We start from the raw sequence: 22,913 nt of genomic DNA, 5'->3' as shown, positions 1-22,913 counted from the left end.
GTTTGCTGGCAATGACAGGCAGACCAAGACGAGATGATGTGAAGAACCCAAGTGCAGTTTATTTACAAACGTGAAATCCAAAAACCGTAAATCCAACGTGAAAACAAAACAGATATAAACAACTTGACTTGACATGAAAGAACAATGACACGACGTTACACTAACACACAATACTTGACAACTGACAATGGCAAACATGAGGGCTTAAATACATGGACAAGGGTAACACGACAACCAATGAACAGACAGAAATATAAACAAGATAACAAGACTAATAAACTTAAACCAATGAAAAGACAAGACTGCTAACAAGATATTTAACAATGAACCATTGAAAACAAGACACATGACATGAACACGACTATAAAACAGGAACTAAACTATTAACAGAAGACAAGAAATCAAAACATAAACAAAAACACATTTAAACGTGACAGCTGATTGGCGACATGCAACGGTTGATCCTGCTTTGGCTTCTTGTCAGTGGCGCAACTACCAGCAGTGCAGGCAGGGCAGTCGCCAGAAACACTGAACTGTTAATGAGAGCAGAATGGAGTAGAGAGAACGTAGCGAGTGACATCAAAGAACAGTAAAAGTATTTCTCAACTCTGATCTATAACTCAGGAGAAAGAGAAAGCTGATAATAGTGTGATAGAGACTGACAGTACATTAATGTGCCACTGAAATCTCACCAGCCAGGAACCGATGTCATGTCCGCGTGTAATTTTGCAGTGATTGGATGATTTGAGACTATTTTTGTTAGTGGACAATAGACAAAATAACTGGACATATTCAATATGGCATATTGTGTTTAAATGTAACTTACATACTATTAACTTCTTTATAGAACTGTTATATCAATTTCAGTGATATCAATGATATGGTCACGAAAATGAGTGTCACTCCACTTGTATCACTCCGTGTAACAGCATTGCAGATGAGTAACAGCAGCTAGATGTGTGAATTTTCATTTATCCCTGTGATATTAAAGATTTAAACCAACAGGAGGTGACCAAAGACTGTCTTGTGTGTGCTATGAGCAAGTTGAGCTGACTTTGACAAACTGTGTGTAATTTGTCAGTCAGTGCCCAAACATCTCTGAAGTCATCCAGAATAGTCTCTTACTCCATGATCGCTTGGATTACTACTACACTATAGCTGAGAAATAGAGTTAAACTAACAGCTTCAGCATGACTGCCGATCACAACTCAAGAGTCGCTACAGATGGAGTAATCAAACACGCTAAGGGTGCCTAGAAGTTTCTGAGTTGGGAGGAGACGTAAAGTTTCGATATGGCAGAAGAGAGTGCTTTCAGTGTAAAAATAAGAGTTCTCCAAAAAAATTATACAAGAATGAAACTGGTGTCCTCCTACAACAAAACACTTGAACATGAGTGAAACACTCATATGATAAATCCAATCGGAGCAGAATACTATCACACTACAACTGAGGAATAGAGTTAAAATAACAGCTGCAGCATTATAACAGACCAGGAAATCACATGCTCAGTCTCTCTCTCTCTCTCTCTCTCTCTCTCTCTCTCTCTCTCTCTCTCTCTCACACACACACACACACACACACACACACACACACACATCCTTGTTTCTCTAATAACTTGTTAGAAACAGCCCAATCTGTCATTAAAATTTCTAAAGTATGGTTTTTGAATTAGTAATGGAGGCTTGGGTGCATCTTTTAAACTAGCAATGGGAGATCCTGAATCTGTGGTGTAAGGGTGTAGATCAACACACAAGAGTGTTTTTTGGACAGTCTTTAGTTTTTCCCTTCTTATTTATTTATTGAACTGCTGTATAAAAGCAATATCACACTAGCAATCGTGCTGTATTGTCAATCTTTTAGCACAGCTGACCCAGCCATGATCTATGAGTGTATTCACAGTGTATTCATTCAAACTGAGACAGAGAAAAGGGTGCCAAGAAGGCTCAGAGTGTTTTAAACCCAAAACTAGTCTTCCTTCGCTGACTATGGGCAATCAAAGTGCCACCAAACTATGGGCAATCCATGGGAACTTTGCCACCAATTTATCAGTTTTTACAATTTTAATTAATTATATATATATATATATATATATATATATATATATATATATATATATATATATATATATATACTGATGAGCCAAAACATTATGACCACTCACAGGTGAAGCGAATAAAGTTGATCATCTCCTAACAAGGCCACATGTCAAGGTCTGTGTAGATTAGACGGTAAGCGAACAATCAGTTCTCGTAGTCAACGTGTTGAATGCAGGAGCAATAGGCAGGAGTAAAGACCTGTGCAACTTTGACAAGGGCCATATTGTAATGGCCAGATGACTGGGTCAGAGCATCAATAAAACGTCAAGGCTTGTGGGGTGATCCCGGTCAGCAGTGGTTAGAACCCACCGACAGTGGTCCGAGGAGGGACAAACCACAAACCGGTGACGGTGTTGGGAACCCAAGGCTCATCGAATGTGCGAAGGCAATGAAGGTTATTCCGTCTGGTCCGAACCGACAGAAGATGGCACAAGTCACAGAAAATTTTAATGATGTTATGGGAGGAATGTGTCACAACATACAGTGTAACGCACCCTGCTGCTTATGGGCCTGCGTAGATGCAGACCAGTCAGAGTGCCCATGATGTCCCCTGTCCACTGTCGAAAGTGCCTACAATGGGCACACAAATGTCTGAACTGGACCTTAAAGCAGTGGAAGAAGGTTGCCTGCTCCAATGAGTCCCATTTTCTTTTACATCACGTGGACAGCTGTGTACGTGTGCGCCGTTTACCTGGGAAAGTGATGGCACCAGGATGCACTGTGGGAAGACGACAAGCCAGTGGAGGGAGTGTGATGCTCTGGGTAATGTTGTGCTGGGAAACCCTGGGTCTGGCCATTCATGTGGATGTCAATTTGACACGTGCTACCTACCTAAACATCCTTGCAGACCAGGTACACCCCTTCATGGCAATGGTATTCCCTGATGGCAGTGGCCTCTTTCAGCAGGATAACGTGCCCTGTCACACTGCACACATTGTTCGGGAATGGTTTGAGAAACATGATGAAGAGTTCAAGGTATTGCCCTGACCTCCAAATTCCCCAGACCACAATCTGATTGAGCATCTGTGGGATGTGCTGGACCAAGAGGTCCAATCCACAGGGCACCTTCTGGGGTCTTGTAGAGTCCATGCCTCGGCGGATCGGCACTGTTTTGGTGGCACGCAGAGGACCAACAGTATATTAGGCAGGTGGTCATAATGTTTTGGCTCATCAGTATATATATATATATATATATATACTCTCTATATATAATTTTATAATTTTCATACCAATTAATAGCAAGCTGAAGCCAAAAACATTAGAAAATCAATAACTGATTATGGGGAAAAAATTACAAGAATCCATTTGATTGTGTGTTTGTGATTGACTGTATTGTGTGTACCTTCTATCACATCCTGCACCTGGGGTGGACTGTGTTCTGAAACAGTAAAGCCATGGAAGTTGAGGGTGGGGTCAAGTGGGATCTTAACCGTGACTCTAATTGGACAACTCCTCTGCTCCTGAGAGCCAGGGTCACCAAGATTCCCATCCTCTAGCACACGCTCTCTATAGAAAGAGAGATATAATGAAGCTACTCGAACACAAAATTCTAAAAAATGAAATGCAAAGGTTCATACACTCATTCATTGCACACACACTAAGATCTAAAGAATGGTACCGGCTGGTGGACTCTCTGGAGCGGCGAAGCCAACGTCCCACCACTTGCTCCACTCTGCTGGGCCTGCGAGACGGTGAGCGACTGCGGTCCCTCTCCTCCATTTATCTACACACAGGGTGAAAGGTTATCATTGGGCCACCATTTATTGTAAAGACTTCTCTGATACAAAGACATTTGTTTTTCAATTGACATTTGTGTTATTTGTTGCAAATATACATCTGGACATGTAAAATCAATTAATAGCTTAAATCTCTCTCATGCACACATGCACACACTGTGTGGGCACATTTGGACTTAACGACATCTTATGCGAATTATTTTATTTTAATAATTTAATCATTGTTTAATTATTTTATTTTATTTTCATTATTTGTTTTAATTACAGATTTGCTTCTCAGTCAAAACCCGGAAGCATAAAATCTGTATTAATGCATTATTACCTACCATAATTTAGTGAGGACTTGAGAAATGTCTTCATACTTTTTAATTCAGTAATTTTCCTTGCATCTGGATTAATCATGCATGTTTATGTAGTAATTATACAGTATATAGGCTTGTTGCAAAAAGATCTTCAGCATGTTACAGAAGGTGACATCCACAAAGTGCAATTAGGCAAAGAACTGCGGGATGAAGTGGTTTCCTTCAGGATCAAAGCATATTCTTATCATGTTCTACTAAAAAGAGTGAAGCCCCAGTGTTTGGGCAACAGGAAGTGGTGTAAATCTGAAAACTTACTGTGTTAAACCCTTTTGTCTTTACATGAAAAAAAACTATCTGAACAAAATTAAATGGCTATTAACCTGTTACCAGCATTTAAAAATAAAGTTTTCACTCCAGAACAATTGAAATGGTCTATGTTCCCATTTTTGGTTACTTTCTGAAGAATTATATATTTTTTCATTTTTTGGATTTCGTTCCTTGAACTGTTTTAGTCCCTGTTATAAACCACTATTAAGAATCTTAGGCAATCCAAAAAAAATTGACAATTTGCAAATTCATGTAAATGTAAAAACATAAAAAAAAAATATGTTTTTATGTACCACACTTGTGAATCATATTTATGAATCATATTTGCATTTATGAATCATATTTTGTGAATGTGAATTTGGCTATACATTTGTGAATCGTACTTCATCAATTGAAATTGTGTTACAAATTTATGAATCATATTTTGTGAATATATTTATTTTAAGACTACTCTGACCCTATACAAAAAGTGCTAATATAAATAGCCTGGATATACCAAAAGGTTTACTTTAACCTAGTTTTTTTAATGTTAGAATACTTTATCCTATCCAAGCTTAGTAAGAAGAGACAACTATAAATAAGCTATTAGTAGGCTGATTTCCCCAAAAACACTCTGGCTCAAAACATGTAATTTGATTAACTTTACCTGATGGCACTTACTTCTAGCAGGTGAAGAGGTAGATAACAGCAAAAGTGAGTTGAAGTATATCACAGAGGGCTGCTCGAAAAAAACATTATACATGCTAGGACACAGTTAAGTAGCAGCTTAAAGTTGTTTCTAATTGGTCAGGTATGTTGGGTCTAAATAACAGATGTCCTATGTTTAACTGTTTACTGTGCAACTTTATTCATGGAATACCAAAAATAATCATCATTTTGATCACAGACTTCTGAAAACACCCTCCGTTTTCCATTGGCCAAACTCACTCCATTGATCGAGCCAATGTTGCTGTGTCGGGCTGGCCAGGCCACCAAACATTGAAGACTGAAATCATTACAGTGACACAGTGTTTTCAGTTTTCTGGGAAATCAACCTATGAGTGGTTTACTTATAATTGTCTCTGCATATTAAGCTGGGATAGGAGAAAGTATTTTAACCCATCTGTTATGTTTAAAAATAATAACAACTGTGATGTTCCAGTCAAAAATGACCCGTATCTAGTACATTAGATTTGCAGCAGATATACAGCACACTCATCTATTAATTATGAACATAAAAACTTGCATAGGCTTACCAACATGTTTCAAACAGGCTTTCATAGTAGCATTTTACTGGAAAGAGCGCCACCTATACGTCAGTTGTAGTAAAGCAGACATACAATAAATCCTTAGCTTTACTGTAAGGATAAGATGTCCTTAAAATAAACTTCTTAAACTAATTTTATTTGTTTGAAAGAAAAACAATCATGGTTTATATTATGCAACATCACAACCATAGGAATATTGCAAAAAAAAAAAAATAAAAATATATATATATATATATTATTGTACAACATTGTCAGCATTCTCAAATCAACATGTGTGTTTGTGTTTGCACTAAACAGTTTTGGCAGTATGTGTAGGTGTGTGTATTATCTGCAAAAGTTAACCCTATAAAGCTGTGCGTATCATATTTGATACATGATTATCTAAAGCCTCTGTCTACATAATCAACATAATAAATACTTAGCTGAAAAACCTGTTGTATGTAATGTACTAGACGTCTACTGCCTCCTGGTGAAAGTTTCTGTGCTCTTTGGAAATAGAAGACTTTGTAATATAATTTTTACACTGGCCGCCTTCATATTTTGAATGCACATCCCTTTTTGCAGTGTAATCTTTGCTGATTTTGATAAAGCAAAAGTAACAAGTACGTTTATATTGTTACGAATATTTCAAAATGAGTATTTGCTGAATTAAAGCAGTTTGTGCTTGGTTAAAAACACGTACATTATTTTATAGAAAATGTTTGAAATGAGTGTAATAAATATGGTACAGGCTTTTGTGTGTGTATGAGAGAGAGAGACAAAAAGTTTGACATTCCGTAAATATAAACAAGTATTATAAAAACCTACAAATTTTACATTTTAAAGTAAAATAAATAAAAATTAAAACATTCATTTAATCAGTGCTGATGAGAACCCAAAGGCATTTTGACCAAACTTAAGATTAAAGCCCTTTTCGGAAGGGATTTGTTTTTTAAACAATGTTTGATTTACAATTATTATGACCTGATGTCTGTGATTTCATGTACTGATTTGGACAGGACTAAGATCTATATGTTATTACAGAGGTAGGAGTGTCTGTTTTCTAAATGTGGGCATTACAGAAGGTTGAACACATTGAATTAATTTAGGTGATCAAATTAACGCATCTTTTAAACTTTGTTTAAATTGAAAATGATTTTTCCTTCTAGAAATAAATAAAATAAATTTTAAATGACAATTTTAAATTATTAATTATACATTATATATTACTTATTTTAAAAAGCCTATTAAAATAAACTTCACATGAGTTTATAGAAGTGGCTGCTTATAATAAACCCACTAAACCCAATAAACCCGGATGGCAAAAAACTTCATCCAAATTTAAAGGCACAAAGCAGGCAGAAGATTGCTGCGCATAAGTACGGTAGTTCAAGTAGCTGAAAATACATGAGAAGCCTTGTGAAATTTCAGTATCAGCAATCACAGACATTCGCATTTGGATGGGATTAGATTTCTCAGAGGACCCCTGAGTTAGCCGAAAAAGAGTAGGTAATTTGCTCTGGAATTTTTACAGAGGCTGTGTGAGAAAAACACAGACTTGTCAAATTCAGACAAGATTAAAATCACAAAGTATGTCTGTGAAACACAAATTTCCCTAACCTCCACAAGGAAAACTAGTCCCATCAGAATAGGGTTTAAAATTAGTTTCTCACTGTTTTGGGGCTCTATTTTCATTACCACGCTAGGCGCACCACAATGCGCAATGGCCGTGCACTATGTCTTATTAAATTCTCGTGAGAGCGCTAATTCTGAGCGCAATTTTTCGTGCCAGTGCAAAGAGCAAATGGCCATGGGTGTATTGTATGTTAATTAAGTGGCATAAAGCGCAATTTGCTATTTTGCTGAGAAATAGGTCATTGTGCCAAGATGTCTGAGAAGCATATCCAGGGTTGGGAAATATATTCCACTACAGATTTGTAACTGTGACGAGGCAGCCGAGGGTTAAGGATCTAAATGCAGCTTTAATAAAACAAAGATAAACAAAGTAACTCAGAAAATAAAGAAACAAAACACAGGGAACCAAGCACAGAGCATAAGGTAACACATGCGAAGACTGACAAAGAAACCAGGGGAAACAAGGGCTTAAATACACAAGGGAAAACAAGGGAATGAGGAAGACCTGGGAAAACAATCAGGGTAAATCAATCATAAAATGAAACTACAAAGGACTTCAAATCTAACACAGGAAACAGGAACGGGAAACTAAACAAGAATTTCAACATAGAAGTCTAATCACAAACAGGGAATGTGACAGTAACGTATTTCGTTAGATTACTCAAGGTCAATAATGTATTCTAAATACTTTGGATTACTTCTTCAGCGCTGGTAGATTTTTTTCACTTGTTTTGACTATAAAAACTCTGCCAGTACAGTAAGACAAAATACACATGTTAAAAATACATTCTCTGAAAAACCTAAATGTCTTATACAGTGTTGTTTCTAAAAACAAGATAAATCAAATTGATATTGTTTTAAGGATTTTTAGATATTTTTACAGGAAAACAATACAAAAATTATTATCAAGAATATAATTTTAGTCCCTTATATCAAAGGTCATACTAGAAAAAAAGAAATTATGATCTAACGTGAATTTTCTTGATAAAAAAATATGATCGTGCCTGGTAATGTGCATGTAAAATGGCTAGAAATATCATTTTAGCTTAGCGTAAAGCTGACAATTTACACAAGGTTTATTTCAATTTCTTCTGCTCCAAACTTACTTCAAACTTACTTCTCTGTCTGCTCGTATGAATGTAACACATCATAAGAAAATGTTTCACCGCTGTTCAAATGCACTTTGGATCGCATCATTTATATGTATAAATGTTTTCCATCTGAAAGGACTAAATATTAAATGAAAAAAATGACAATAAAATGCAAAGTAATCTCTTCAGTAATCAAAATACTTTTTGAATGTAACTGTATTCTAATTACCAATGATTTTAATTGTAACTCATAATCCCGTTACATGTATTCTGTTATTCCCCAACCCTGAGCATATCAATTGTTGGGCCTCATGTATTCAGATAGAAGACAAAGGCAGGCCTAACAGTCATAAAAAACATTCCTCAAGCCCCCTCCTTCTAAGTCATAAATCTTACTGATAAAATCGCGCCAAAATCAAACAAAGGGAGTCCTAAACAGACTACAGATCCATGAAGCCTTGCCCACTAAAGGATCGAGCACTCAACTCCTATTGGATGAGGCACACAACAGAACGTCCCTCGAACATGACATCATCCGGACTTAAAATAATTCTGAAAATGCTTCCAAGTTGCTTCCGGCTACTTCGTTCACCGAAAACGGACGTAGCTTTTTGCTGCTCTCCGGTGTAACCTCGTGGCATAAGGAAGTAATGTCCGACTTGAAACTGTAGCCATACAATCTCCATCTCGCTGGACGAGTTGAGATTACTCTGTGTTCAACCAAACACTAACGGATCCGAAGGAGACCGCCGAGCAATTCGCATCTTCATCCATTGACCTACAGAAGTGAAGAGATTAAAGATTTCTCTTCCATCTTCAATCAAGTCGACATTTCTGAGTTCTCCGCCAGCCCGCCGAGAATCAACAGCCGTACCGCCCTCTGAGAATCAACAGCCGTACCGGCCGCCGACAGCGCGAGGAAACCTCCTCTCGTCATCACACGAGCCTCAAGAAACCGGGTCAGAGTTAAAGGACGGAGGAAAACACATTCTACCTGTGTCCTCATGCGATTCAAGTAAGAGGTTTACGTCTGGGCAGAGATAGAATATTATAGTGTGTTATTCTTGTGTTTCAAGGTTTTTGCTTGTACAGTTTACGGACCGCCATGTCCGCTAATTATTAATACTCAGGGTATTAATTATCACGAATTTGTTTTGCTGTATTGTAGTCCAACCAAATTGGACTGTTGTGCATTTTCGCCATCGCGGGTGAGACAGCAACTGAGTTCATCCATTAAAGAGTCAAATAACAAGGGACTTTTACGAGCCCCGCTCGTAAAACCGCGTCTCTGAGTGATGAACACGGCTGCTTCATCTCCAGCTATCGCGAAATCAGCTTTCGGGCTGTCACTTAATCATCTCTCTCTCTCTCTCTCTCTCTCTCTCTCTCACTAACCACACTGACACACACACACCTTATGTGTTATAGGATTATTTTTTTATTTCCATATCTAATATCACTGTTTAGTTTGTAGTTGTAAGTCGGAAGTATATTGACTGCATTGTATTAATTATTAATTGATATTACTGCATAAATAAACTTTGTTTATATTACAAAGAGAAGTGTTTTGGTTTGTTTTGCATACGCCTGTGTCGTGCTGACGGGATGTCTGTGCTCGGATTCAAACCTTCATTCATTGTTTTTTTTATTCGAAAATCGATATTCTTCGGATGTCGATTTTCCTAAGAAAACAATCTAATATTGAGACTGTTTTAATATTCGGTTATTAGTCCCTGACTTCAGGGTGGTGCCCCGTCAATGTTAATCCTTATTAATATTCTATTGATTTTTGATAATTGATAATTATCTTTGATTGAATTAGAATGATCAATAAGCTAGTGTTAATTTTAATGTTTCTTCGATGTTAACAATTGATAAGTGTTGATTTTAAAGGATTAAAAAAAAAGCTAACATTGATTCTCATCAATGTTCTATTGATTTTAATAATTGATAATTATCTTTGATAATTATTAATTATTGCTAATAACCAAACTTGCTCCTAAACGTAGCACACTACATTTACTGGAGTCCTATATGAGGTTTTAATGAGTTAGATCCAATTAATTAATTTAAATATTGATTAATAACTACAGAAATAATTATTAATTATTTCTGATAGTAACACTGATCTAAACAACCAGTAAAGCCCTACACAATTCTCAGCACAAAGTCTAAACTCAGTTCCTGCATTTTCAGTTTAGGGATTCCACCAGCAGATGACCTCGAAGAGATATCGATCACGTTTAATACTAGCCATGAGTGTGTCAGTAGATCAATATGATTGTTAAAAATAATAATAAAATTAAGTTTATTTTGGATAGCGCCTTTCCAAAGTACGCTGTACGCGGTACAGAAATGAAACATTACAAAAAAAAATTACATACAAAATTAAGCAGAGAAACATATAACTCATATACACTCACCGACCACTTTATTAGGTACACCTGTACACCTACTTATTGTCCTACTTATTAAAGTGGAATGCATAAAATCAGATAGATACAGGTCAGGAGCTTCAGTTAATGTTCATATCAACCATCAGAATGGGGGAAAAATGTGATCTCACTGATTTCAACCATGGCATGATTGCTGGGGCAGATGTGCTTGTTTGAGTATTTCTGTAACTGCTGATCTCCTGGGATTTTCACGCACAACAGTCTCTAGAATTTACTCAGAATGGCACCAAAAACAAAAAACATTCAGTGAGCGGCAGTTCTGCGGATGGAAAGGCCTTATTGATGAGAGAGATCAACGGAGAATGGCCAGACTGGTTTGAGCTGACCGAAAGGCTACGGTAACTCAGATAACCACTCTGTACAATTGTAGTGAGCAGCACAGCATCTCAGAATGCACAACATGTCAAACCTTGAGGCGAATAGGTTACAACAGCAGAAGACCACATCGGGTTCCACTTTTGTCAGCCAAGAACAAAATGTTGAGGCTGCAGTGGGCACAGGCTCACCAAAACTGGACAGTTAAAGACTGGAAAAACATAGCCTGGTCTGATGAAGTTCGTCTTGCAAAATCGTCAAGGATTTAGAATGAATAGGCCTTTAGTAATCACGCAACACCATATCGCCATTTTTAATACAAATAATTCTGCATCCTTCATGGATACTGATGTCCCAGGTGTCAAAGTCTTCAGGTTTAAACCATTTTAAATGGTTTCCCCCTCACCATGTAATTGAATACAAGGAGCATCAGGAGCAAGAGCATTAACATTAAAAAATTGTTTTTGAAAACAATATTTTAGATGCAATCAGTGACAACACTATTTTGGAAAAGTACATTAATTTAAAATTTTGTAAATATATGTAATCAGTGACAGTGTGAAAGCATATGTATCTAACATAATTGTTTATTTTCAGCTAAGCAGAATTATTAATATTTCCATTTGGTGTCACCATATCCCTGTGTTGGGCTGATTTTTATTCCCAGTACATCCCTGATGGATCATTTAACACTTTAATGAACAGTACTTTTAGTTACGTTTTACTAGTAAAGGAAAGGAACGGTTTTGTATATGTCTTAAAAGTAATAATAATAATAATTACAAAAAAATTTCAATATGAACTTTTCTTGATTCAGGCTTTGTTTGAAGTATCATGAACTGAAAAGAATCGTGAATTCAGTATCGTGAACCAAACCGAATCATGAGATGATTGAATCGTTACATGGCTAGATACTTGGACTTATAATTAAGTAAACTCTTCACTCAGTATCCATACTTTCATGTAAGTATAATTTCAGACTACTTTTTACACCCCTGTGGATGTCTTTGACCATTTGATTGCATTTGTGGCGATGGGCAGCATGTTTTAAGAGTGGAACAAGTTAAAAACGTGTCTCGTTCTGCTCCATCCACTGCTGCTGCTGGCTGTGAGAACCGCGTTCAGTCCTGTGTGTAAACAGACATGGAAAGTGTGAGATGTCGTGGCTGTGAAGACTATCGTCTCTACTTTTGCCTCTGTTGAAGCATCATTAGGAAAGAGCGGCTGAAGTTTAACAAAATTCCTGATCATGTCAGTGCAGGATTATATTTGTGTGTAGCATGTTTCACTGCTGATTGTATTGTGTGTGTTAAGTATATTTAATCGTGGATTATATGTATGTTCGGTTCAAATCAGTGTGAATTATTTGTGTGTTCAGCACATTTCAGTGTGGATTGTTTATGATCCAGTCACACTATGATGTAGCCTAAGTTTTGCAAAGAAACTGTCATTGAAAGATGGTGCAAACACTATTGGACCCGACCACAAAATCTGATGATGACCGTTTTATATATATTGTTTATGGTGCAGCTGGGTTTGATCAGCATCGGCGCCAGTCACTGTGCCCCCTTACTTTTTTAAATAATAATAACAGTTAATATAAAATATATTTTTAAAATGATTTAGTAATTTTATTTATTCTTGCCATGCATATTGATTGAAGAATGAAGATTAAATGTCTTTATAAGTCACATGAAAAGTGCTACAGAGAACGTCTTTCTTTGTTCAGAGCGCTGGCACTGCCCACGTAAATTATACTTCATCCAAATTGTCCGGTAAGACAGAAGTGCAATGAGGCACCTGGGAAAAACTGATTCTTCAATCCAGCGAGTAATGTGAATGAAGCTTTTCACAGGTCCCAACTGGGTTTGTTTTGTACAAAAAATACGGTTAAGAGGTCCTTTTTCCATCACTTGGTCATTGACATGGAATCACTGTTGTGTGTGTTTGTGGTAAGTGTGTCAGTGTAATGACCCCAGACGCATTGCAAAGGTTCCTCCCTATTCCAATCAGTGTCCAGAACTACACAGAGCTGAATAAAATGGCAGAATCTAATGTGAAAATTGGTAAATGTGTTAATCACGTAAAAGAAAAATCATTGTGTTAAACATTTTAAATGAATTGCATGCGTTAACGCGTTAATTTCGACAGCAATTTACATCTGCATCCAAACTCAAAATCAGTGCTTTACTGTCAAATGTGCATTCTTTGTGACCAAAAATATGCAATATCAATATTAACTGTATTTGCAATTCAATAATAGTTCATATAATTCATTTTATAATTCAATAGTTATAAAAAAGACTTCTCTCTGAACAACACAAAGTACTTGAAGGGATGTCCAGTGTTTTGTTTGCACTCAAAATAGCTGTCACTCTGCCATGTGTGAAAACACCTACTCTGTGCCCAAGAAAGTTTTTACAGGCAATGACACACACTCGTAAGGCTCAGCTTGTGCATCTTGCATTTGAGCGAGACCTTATAAACAAATTACGCAACGAATGGAAAGACCTCGTTCTGAGAAAATTTAACACTTTCAGTCATCGGCTACAACTCTTCTAAAGGTAAGATGCCATGTCTGCTTTAGTGAATTTTGGTGTAGGCCTGTCTGTGACTTCTTTTTTTTTTTTTTTTTTTTTTTTTTTGTGGAACTGGTTCTGAGTAACAACTGGTATAGGGCTTTACTGGTTGTTTAGATCAGTGTTACTATCAGAAATAATTAATAATTATTTCTTTAGTTATTAATTAATATTTAAATTAAATAATTGAATCTAACTCATTAAAACCTCATATGGGGCTCCAGTAAATGTAGTGCACTACGTTTAGGATTAAAATTAACACTAGCTTATTGATCCTTCAAAATCAACAATCGTTAAAGATAATTATCAATTATCAAAAATCAGTAGAATATTAATAAGGATCAATTTTGACAGGGCACCACCCTGGAATCAGGGACTAATAACCAGATAGTATAACAGACTCAATATTAGATTGTTTTCTTAGGAAAATCGACATCCGAAGAATATCGATTTTCGGGAAAAAACAGTGAATGAAGGCTTGAATCCGAGCACTGACATCCCGTAAGCATGACACAGGTGTATGCAAAACAAACCAAAACACTTCTCTTTGTAATATAACAAAGTTTATTTATGCAGTAATATCAATTAATAATTAATACAATGCAGTCAATAAACTTCCGACTTACAACTACAAACTAAACAGTGATATGATTAGATATGGAAATCAAAATAATCCTATAACACATGAGGGTGTGTGTGTGTGTGAGAGAGCAAGTGTGTGTGTGTGTGTGTAAGGAGGGACGCGCACAAAATGGCGGACGTGACTATCGTGGAGAGTATGTCACGCGAGACTTCTGGCCAGAAAATATGGCCGTGAATGTGGGCGGAGAGAAACCAGTCAATGGCGTCTACCAGCTACCGCGTGTATCCGCTTGTACGATAGCTTAGGGACAAAGCTGAGCTTTATCACGAAGCTATCTACTAGCCAAAAATGTGTCCGAGAATGTTTGTGAGGGATCACGCGCACGCGCATGTGTGTGTGTGTGGTTAGTACGAGAGAGAGAGAGAGAGAGATAAAGTGACGGCCCCAAAACTGGTTTTGCGATCGTGGAAGAGGAAGCAGCTGTTAGTTTATCACTCAGAGACGCGGTGGACGGCTCGTAAACCGTCCAGCGTTCTTTGATTCTTTAATGGATAAACTCTGTTTGCCGGTCTCACCCGTGATGGTGGAAATGCACAACAGTCCAATGTGGTTGGACCACAATACAGCAAATCAAATGTATGATAATTAATACCCCGAGTATTAATAATGAGCGGACATGGCGGTCCGTAAACTGTACAATCAATAACCTTGGTACACAAGAATAACACACTATAATATTCTATCTCTGCCCAGATGTAAACCTCTTACTTGAATCACATGAGGATGCAGAATGTGTTTTCATCCGTCCTTTAACTCAGACTTGGTTCCTCGAGGCTTGGGTGATGACGGGAGGCCGTTTCCTCACTCTGTCGGCGGGCGGTACGGCTGCTGATTCTCGGCGGGCTGGCGGAGAAATCAGCTACGTTGACTTGATTGAAGAGGGAAGAGAAATCTTTTCTCTTCACTTATGCAGGCAAACGGATGAAGATGCGGATTGCTCGGCGGTCTCCTTCAGATCCGTTAGAGTGTTCGGTGGAACACAGAGTAATCTCAACTCGTCCAGCGAGATGGAGATTGTATGGCCACAGTTTCAAGTCAGACGTTACTTCCTTGTGCCACGAGGCTGCACCTGAGAGCAGTGATGAGCTGCGTTACTGGAAGCAAATCCCGGAAGCATTTCAGAGGTATTTCTACTCCTGATGATGTCATGGTTGAGGGACGTTCTGTTGTGTGCCTCATCCAATAGGAGTTGAGAGTTCGATCCTTTAGTGAGCAAGGCTTCATGGGATTTGTAGTCTGTTTTGGACTCCCTTTGTTTGATTTTGGCGCAATTTTTATCAGTAAAATTTATGACTTGGTATGTGGGGGCCTGAGTTAGGTTTTACTACTGTGTTAGGCCTGCCTTTGTCTTCTATCTGAATACATGAGGCCCAACACTGGTTTTCAATTCCCTACCCTATCAATAATAATAATAATAATAAAAAACACCTTTAGGATCCAAATAGCAAAAGCAAGAAACAGCTCTCTGAACAGTTTGAAAAACAGTTTTAAACAAAGTTTGTACCTCAGGCAATTTACATTATGAATAATGAAAACAACCCTTGACCAAGCTACACCTGCCATTTTCCACTCTGCTGCAACAAATCAGTTTCTTTGCTTATCAACTACCTCGCTTATTGCATTATTTTCACCTGATTAAATATTTATAATATTAATAACAAATGATATTAACATACAAGTAGCTATTCTGCTGAAACAGTTTTTTTTTTCCACTAAAGTAACAGCTCTCTTTTTATTTTTTTGAAATATAGAGGTGTGGCATTCATAAATCTTTTTCTTCAATCCTCTCTTTAGCTTAGAGCTTAAAGCTAACGTGTGTGATGTTTTCGATTGTAAAATTATTTCTCGTTCAACTATAAGCCATTTGTAGGTTGATTTCCAGGGTTGGGCAGAATACTTTAAGAAAGTATTTAAGAAAGTATTCTGGACTATTCTGGATACTTAATACTCTCTCTTAAATGTATTCAGTAATGTATTCCGAGACATATAAATATAAAAGAAGTACTCTCTTTAGAATACTTTTAGCATACAAATTTATAAAGGGAAGGCACAATTACGTGTGATATGTCACTATTATCTTATCTGAACCGCAACACCTCCACTTCAAATATCTAAGTGAATCTATGAATAACTAGTTTCTTTAAAGGAGCAATATGTTTCTTCCCCCAAGCAGTCAGACTTTTGAACTCTTGATCTCTCACGATCAATATACATCAGCACTGCACTTTATTAATCTTATTATCTCACACTGGACTGTCATAATTATATCTCTCTTAACAACACACTGGCAACTGACTATCAACCGACAGCCTGAATGTCAATACAGTACAATACAACCTACTGTACTTTTTATATATACTATATATACTATTTTTTTATTGTATAATGTGTATTCTATATTGTGTGTATTGTATAATGTACATTGTGTGTTATTATTGTATGTTGTGTTGTGTGTAATTATGTGTATATTAGATTTTAAATTGTGTTGTGTAAATCTGAAGTTTACTGTAAATTGGTATATGTCTCATCACTTTCACGACTGCTATGTTGCTCGGAACTGCACCCAAGAATTTCACACACTATTGCACTTGTTTATTGTTGTGTGACAATAAAAGTGATTTGATATGTAACATTGACATCAAGTGTTTAAAATGGGTACTGCAGTCCAAATTCAAAATATTTGAGAGAGTTGTCTCCCCAGCCCCCTCCTCCTCAGACTCCAAGCTCAAGAGGGTTGCCAGGTTGAGGACTCGCAACAGGAACGAGCAAACTGACAATGGCAAGCGACGAGCCTTACACTGTAAACTGATCAGCTAATGTATACGTTTGCAATGTTTTTATTGTTTGCAAATAATAAACTAGCTCATGTGGATTTTTTATAACTCTGTCAATGTTAGCTAGATGTATTGCTGGCTTCAATGGCTGCAGCGCACTGTGTTTGCCTGCTAATTTGTTTTAAATCTGGCAACCCGGGGTGCTGACATACTATTGGGAAATGGGCAGTGGGCAGGATCACACAGGCCAAAACACAAATAGAAATTCCGTCCCAGAACGGACATTTCAAAGTAGAATATACTGGCTGTAGCATTGTTTTCGGAGAAGCCAGTATTTCAACTTAGCATGTTTCCTAAATCTCTGATAACATATTATGATAATTTTATGCTTTAGTACAGTAAATAAAACTCAGCAAAAAAAGAAACGTCCTCTCACTTTCAACTGCTTTTATTTTCAGCAAACTTAACATGTGTAAATATTTTTATGAACATAAAAAGATTCAATAACTAAGACATAAACTGAACAAGTTCACAGACATGTGACTAATGGAATAATGTGTCCCTGAACAAAGGGGGTATCAAAATCAAAAGTAACGGTCAGTATCTGGTGTGGCCACCAGATGCATTAAATGCTGCTGTGCATCTCCTCCTCCTGGACTGCACCAGAATTGCCAGTTCTTGCTGTGAGAAAATACCCCACTCTTCCACCAAGGCACTTGCAAGTTCCCGGACATTTCTGGGGGGAATGGCCCTAGTCCTCACCCTCCGATCCAACAGGTCCCAGACGTGCTCAATGGGATTGAGATCCAGGCTCTTCGCTGGCCATGGTAGAACACTGACATTTCTGTTTTGCAGGAAATCACACACAGAATGAGCAATATGGCTGGTGGCATTGTCATGCTGGAGGGTCATGTCAGGATGAGCCTGCAGGAAGGGTACCACATGAGGGAGGAGGATGTCTTCCCTGTAACGCACAGCATTGAGATTGCCTGCAATGACAACAAGCTCAGTCGATGGTGCTGTGACACACCGCCCAAGACCATGACAGACCCTCCACCTCCAAATCGATCCCGCTCCAGAGTACAGGCCTCGGTGTAACGCTCATTCCTTCGATGATAAATGCGAGTCCAACTATCACCCCATGTGAGACAAAACTGCGACTCGTCTGTGAAGAGCACTTTTTGCCAGTCCTGTCTTGTCCAGCGAAGGTGGGTTTGTGCCCATAGGCGATGTTGTTGCTGGTGATGTCTAAGACCTGTCTTACAACCTGCCTTACAACAGGCCTAAAAGCCCTCTGTCTGAGCACTGATGGAGGGATTGTGCGTTCCTGGTGTAACTGGGGCAGTTGTTGTTGCCATCCTGTACCTGTCCCGCAGGTGTGATATTCAGATGTACCGATTCTGTGCAGGTGTTGTTACACATGGTCTGCCAATGCAAGGATGATCAGCTGTCCTTTCTGTCTCCCTGTAGCACTATCTTAGGCATCTCACATTATGGACATTGCAATTTATTGCCCTGGCCACATCTGCAGTCCTCATGCCTCCATGCAGCATGCCTAAGGCACATTCACGCAGATGAGCAGGGACCATTGGCATCTTTCTTTTGGTGTTTTTCAGAGTCAGTAGAAAGGTCTCTGTAGTGTCCTAAGTTTTATATAACTGTGACCTTAATTGTCTACTGTCTTTAAGCTGTTAGTGTCTTAACAAACATTCCACAGGTGCATGTTCATTAATTGTTTATGGTTCATTGAACAAGCATGGAAAACATTGTTTAAACACTTTACAATAAAGATCTGTAAAGTTATTTGGATTTTTACAATATTACCTTTAAAATACAGTGTCCTGAAAAAGGGACGTTTCTTTTTTTGCTGAGTTTATATTACATATTGCACCTTTAAATTAGATGTGGAGTTGGACACAAAAGTTTTTCTTTTTGGAAGGCAGAAGGCAAACAGAAGGCAGTTTGTGGTCAGCTACAATATTTTAATATTTTAACAACATTTTAATATTTTTAACCCATCATTTGATTGGAAAGACAAAGAATAAGACATGCAAATTAACCATATTTATTTTCAAGATGATAACTGAATGCCACTTGCAGAAATTAAACAAAATAGTGAGGTCGTGTTACAACAATGTAGTATATTAATGATATTAACTAGACTTGTTTGCATATTTCCATATTGATGCAGCTTCTTGTTCCCTCCTTTCAGGGAACAAAGTTTAAGATTTCATGGCAAAGATTGTGTAGGCTTCCCTACACAAACCTAATTTAATGACTCTCATTATATTATCAGCACTATTATATTTTATTCATGATATACTGTATGCTTCAGCCTTCTCTTAATCAATAGGGTCCTTATGTACAGCACTTATGGCCTCTTTACACTGCAAAATTGGGAGCCAGTATCAGACACATATTGCGCACATTAAGAATACTCTAAAGATAGAGGGATTCAATTATGGGTATTTCCTTTTATCTGTGGACTGGTCACTAAAATGGATCTAGGAATTAAATCTGGGATGTAGCATTGGGATAGTGGACAATATTCAATGAATTTTACAATCATATGCTCATTTCAGGTTACTGCTCTCTCTCCCTCTCTCACTCACTCACTGTCTCTCTCTTTTTCACAATTAGATTAGAGGCCTCACTAAAGTGAGGTTTAATTCCCCCTCACGCCCATGTTCCCTCATACAAAAAGGTCTGCTCATGCTTTCTCTGCAAGATAATGGCTGTGCTCATTAGCATGTGGTAAGGTAAGAATTGTCAGACCATGCTTACTATGTTACACACCAATGACCGTTGATAAATACTTTGAAAACGTACACATCCTGACAGTTATAAGATCCTGGCCTATAATAACTCTTTCAGCAGGCTGTAAGTGTCAAGCACAATCTCTCATATATTTCAGTTTCACACATTAGGTGTCTCACAAACACCACTCACAGGCAGCTCTAAGACTAAGTATTTTGTTCTCATCAAGTGACAAATGAGCTTCTTCTTTTACTGAAGAACTGACAAGATGTTATGCTGATCTGAACATTTTCATCATGCTCAGCTGCACATCATCACAAATACAGATTGTAATCCATAGTGATTCTGCGACCAAGCATTTTTCCTGGGGTTCTCCTACACTAAAATGACTATTGAAATCAGAAAGCGAAGGCACTACAGTCTGTTTTTACAGGAATTAATTTATTTATTCACTGAAAGCAGCATTTGGACAAATGGGTTTTATGGCAAGCCTCGAATGGTTAAATACACAGTCAAACACATTCATGGTAAAAGGTAAATTTATTCCATGAATCACATCCTAAATCACTCTATTACAATTGTTTATGTTCACGCGGTACCTTTGTTCCATGTGACAGGGAATCAGAGAGAGAGAGACAGAGTCGGGGGGAGTCGTTATGTCTGTCACCCCTCCACCATTTTGAATCAGCAAGTGTAACCCCTCTGACTGAAAACAGAGAGATCTCAGCAAAACTGTTGGCAAGTGTGACACCCTCAGCCAAAATCGAGTTGTTTAGAGTCTGCTAGTGTGGTGCTGGCTTAAGAGTAATGAGAGGGAATTCTAATTGGATTAGGTTTGTAGAAGCTGGGACAGAGTATTACTGAGTCACACACACTGAGCTGATGACTGAGGCATATACAGACACGTAAACATCCCACACTATGGACAAACTAGTACACACCAAAACACACGTACACAAACTCCACACTTACCCTAGACTGTGATGATATGTTGCTCCATTGAAGAGGAACTTGTCCTTCCACAGCATCACTAATTCTTCAAAGCTTTATTTTTTATCGTTTTATTCCTCAGTCCAACCCATCATTCTCAAGGACTTTGCAGAGCATTGCCTTTCAACCACTTACAGCCTTCAGCAGTTCAGCAGTTTGAAATGACAGAAATGTTTTTATTTCAATAGTAAAATCAAAAGGACTAAATGTAGTGCGAGTCGTTTAGAAGTTTTTTTGTCCTATCCATTTGTGCTGCATCTATGTGGATTTCAGTAATCTGGAATTGACCTTTCACCTGCGTTTAAAGACATAAGTCTTGTTCTCCTAGTTTGATATGATGTCTGACATATGGCTGCAAACAGAAAGATTGAGAGTTCCTGTTCCATCTGTAATGAAATCCAGAGTGCTTTCTTCCTGTTTCAATGGTCCATGGCCTCTCCATCAAACATGGACTCTTGTTTGCTGCCATGGTGGGAGCTCTAAGGGTGCTCAGCTCTGTCAAAAAGACACATATAATGTTATTCTCTTTTTAACATCCGTTCAGTATCTTACAATGACACCATCTTACATCTTACTCTCTGCAATAAAACCCAATGCTACCTGCCTTTGCTTCACTCTCTTTTTCCTGTCCTGAAGATCACTGGAAGCAGTCTTCAGCAAAGTGTGGCAAGACATATGTCATTTAACAGTTTATCAAATCGATGAACCATCAAGGTAACACTTTGTGTTTTAAGTTCCTGGTTGTCTCTGTTAACAAATATATTACTAGATATATGCTAATTTCTCAGTGGTAGTCTACCAAATCAGCAGGAGGAAAGAGTCCCCATCCCGTCCATGTGCCTGTGGCTAACCATCTCTAACTGCAGTGCCAGGTAGTACCCTCCTCTATTAGCACCACCCTGCCTACTCTATTTCCATTTTACTGCCTCTGTTTTTCAGAAGATATACAAATCTTAAGTCCTGGAAGTGAGGCAACTAAATGTAACCTCTCTCCTAACAGCCATCTATGTGCCAACAATAAGGGCTTCAGGTAGGGATTCTTGGGCCCAGTACAAAATGCGTTCAGCGGGCCCCCCTCCAGTCCATTGTCCGCGAGGGGGACAGTTATCCCATCAATGTGCAAGAAGGAGGATGAGGCAAGTTAAAAAATAAACAAATAAATAAAATGCTCAGAAAGGGACCAATAAAATGAATAGACACTGTAGATTGCAATAGACCTTTCTCGTAGGTTGCAATTTGTTTGATGTTCAAAGCTGTTTTATCGCAAAGGAAAGCTCTTTGACTTGTTTAATTGGTAACACTTTACAATAAGGTTCCATTCGTTAACATTAGTTAATGCATTAGGTATCATGAACAAACAATTAACAATATATTTCTTACAGCATTGATTTTTCTTTGTTAATGTTAGTTAATAAAAATAAAATTACTTTTAAAAGTTACTTCATAGTGCATTAATTAATGTTAACTAATAAAACTTTTGATTTTAAAAATGGATTAGTGTGTGTTGAAATTAACATTAACTAAGATTAATGAATGCTGTTAAAGTATTGTTCATTGTTAGTTCATGTTAACTTGTTATATATTTATCTATTAACTAATGTTAACAAATGGAACCTTATTGTAAAGTGTTACCATTTAATTTAACTAAAAATGCATTTTTTCATGTTCAAATGAGGGCCGAAATAAGAACAGTCTAAAGAGAGCATTTTTTTTTTTTTTTTTTTTTGCTGTTTTGGTCAAAGTATTATAATTCAACTTCATCCTATTTATTTCCTACTACTGTATTACATTTATGTGAATGTCATGTATGTGAATCAGAGGGAAAGCTAAAAAAAAGGCTTTCTGTCTTTGTTTAAAAAGAAAATCAGGCACTTTCCTAATCACTGCTCATCCAGGTTCAGGTCAGATGGCTAGACAGCTACATCTGTCCTTGCTGGCCGTGTGCCATATTCCTAGAGCGCATTCAAAATGCTGTCGCTCATTTTG

General features: G+C 37.6%; 1 protein-coding gene across 1 annotated transcript in view; it reads right to left on the bottom strand.

Annotated features, from left to right (window-relative positions):
* Nucleotides 1-22,913, bottom strand: part of LOC127443621 (FERM and PDZ domain-containing protein 1) — a 71,201-nt gene that overhangs the window by 25,183 nt on the left and 23,105 nt on the right. Inside the window, exons 2-4 of the mRNA XM_051702320.1 lie at nucleotides 20,910-21,422; nucleotides 3,715-3,819; nucleotides 3,439-3,602 (exon numbers count right to left, since the gene is read on the bottom strand). Of these exons, the coding sequence (XP_051558280.1) occupies nucleotides 3,439-3,602; nucleotides 3,715-3,815 (265 nt within the window). The 5' untranslated portion in view covers nucleotides 3,816-3,819; nucleotides 20,910-21,422. The remainder of the gene's footprint in view (nucleotides 1-3,438; nucleotides 3,603-3,714; nucleotides 3,820-20,909; nucleotides 21,423-22,913) is intronic.

This window comes from Myxocyprinus asiaticus, chromosome 7 (assembly GCF_019703515.2).
Source record: "Myxocyprinus asiaticus isolate MX2 ecotype Aquarium Trade chromosome 7, UBuf_Myxa_2, whole genome shotgun sequence".
Lineage (NCBI taxonomy): Eukaryota > Metazoa > Chordata > Actinopteri > Cypriniformes > Catostomidae > Myxocyprinus > Myxocyprinus asiaticus.
The sequence above is the reverse complement of the archived record's forward strand: the minus strand, read 5'-3'. Positions and strand labels throughout refer to the sequence as shown.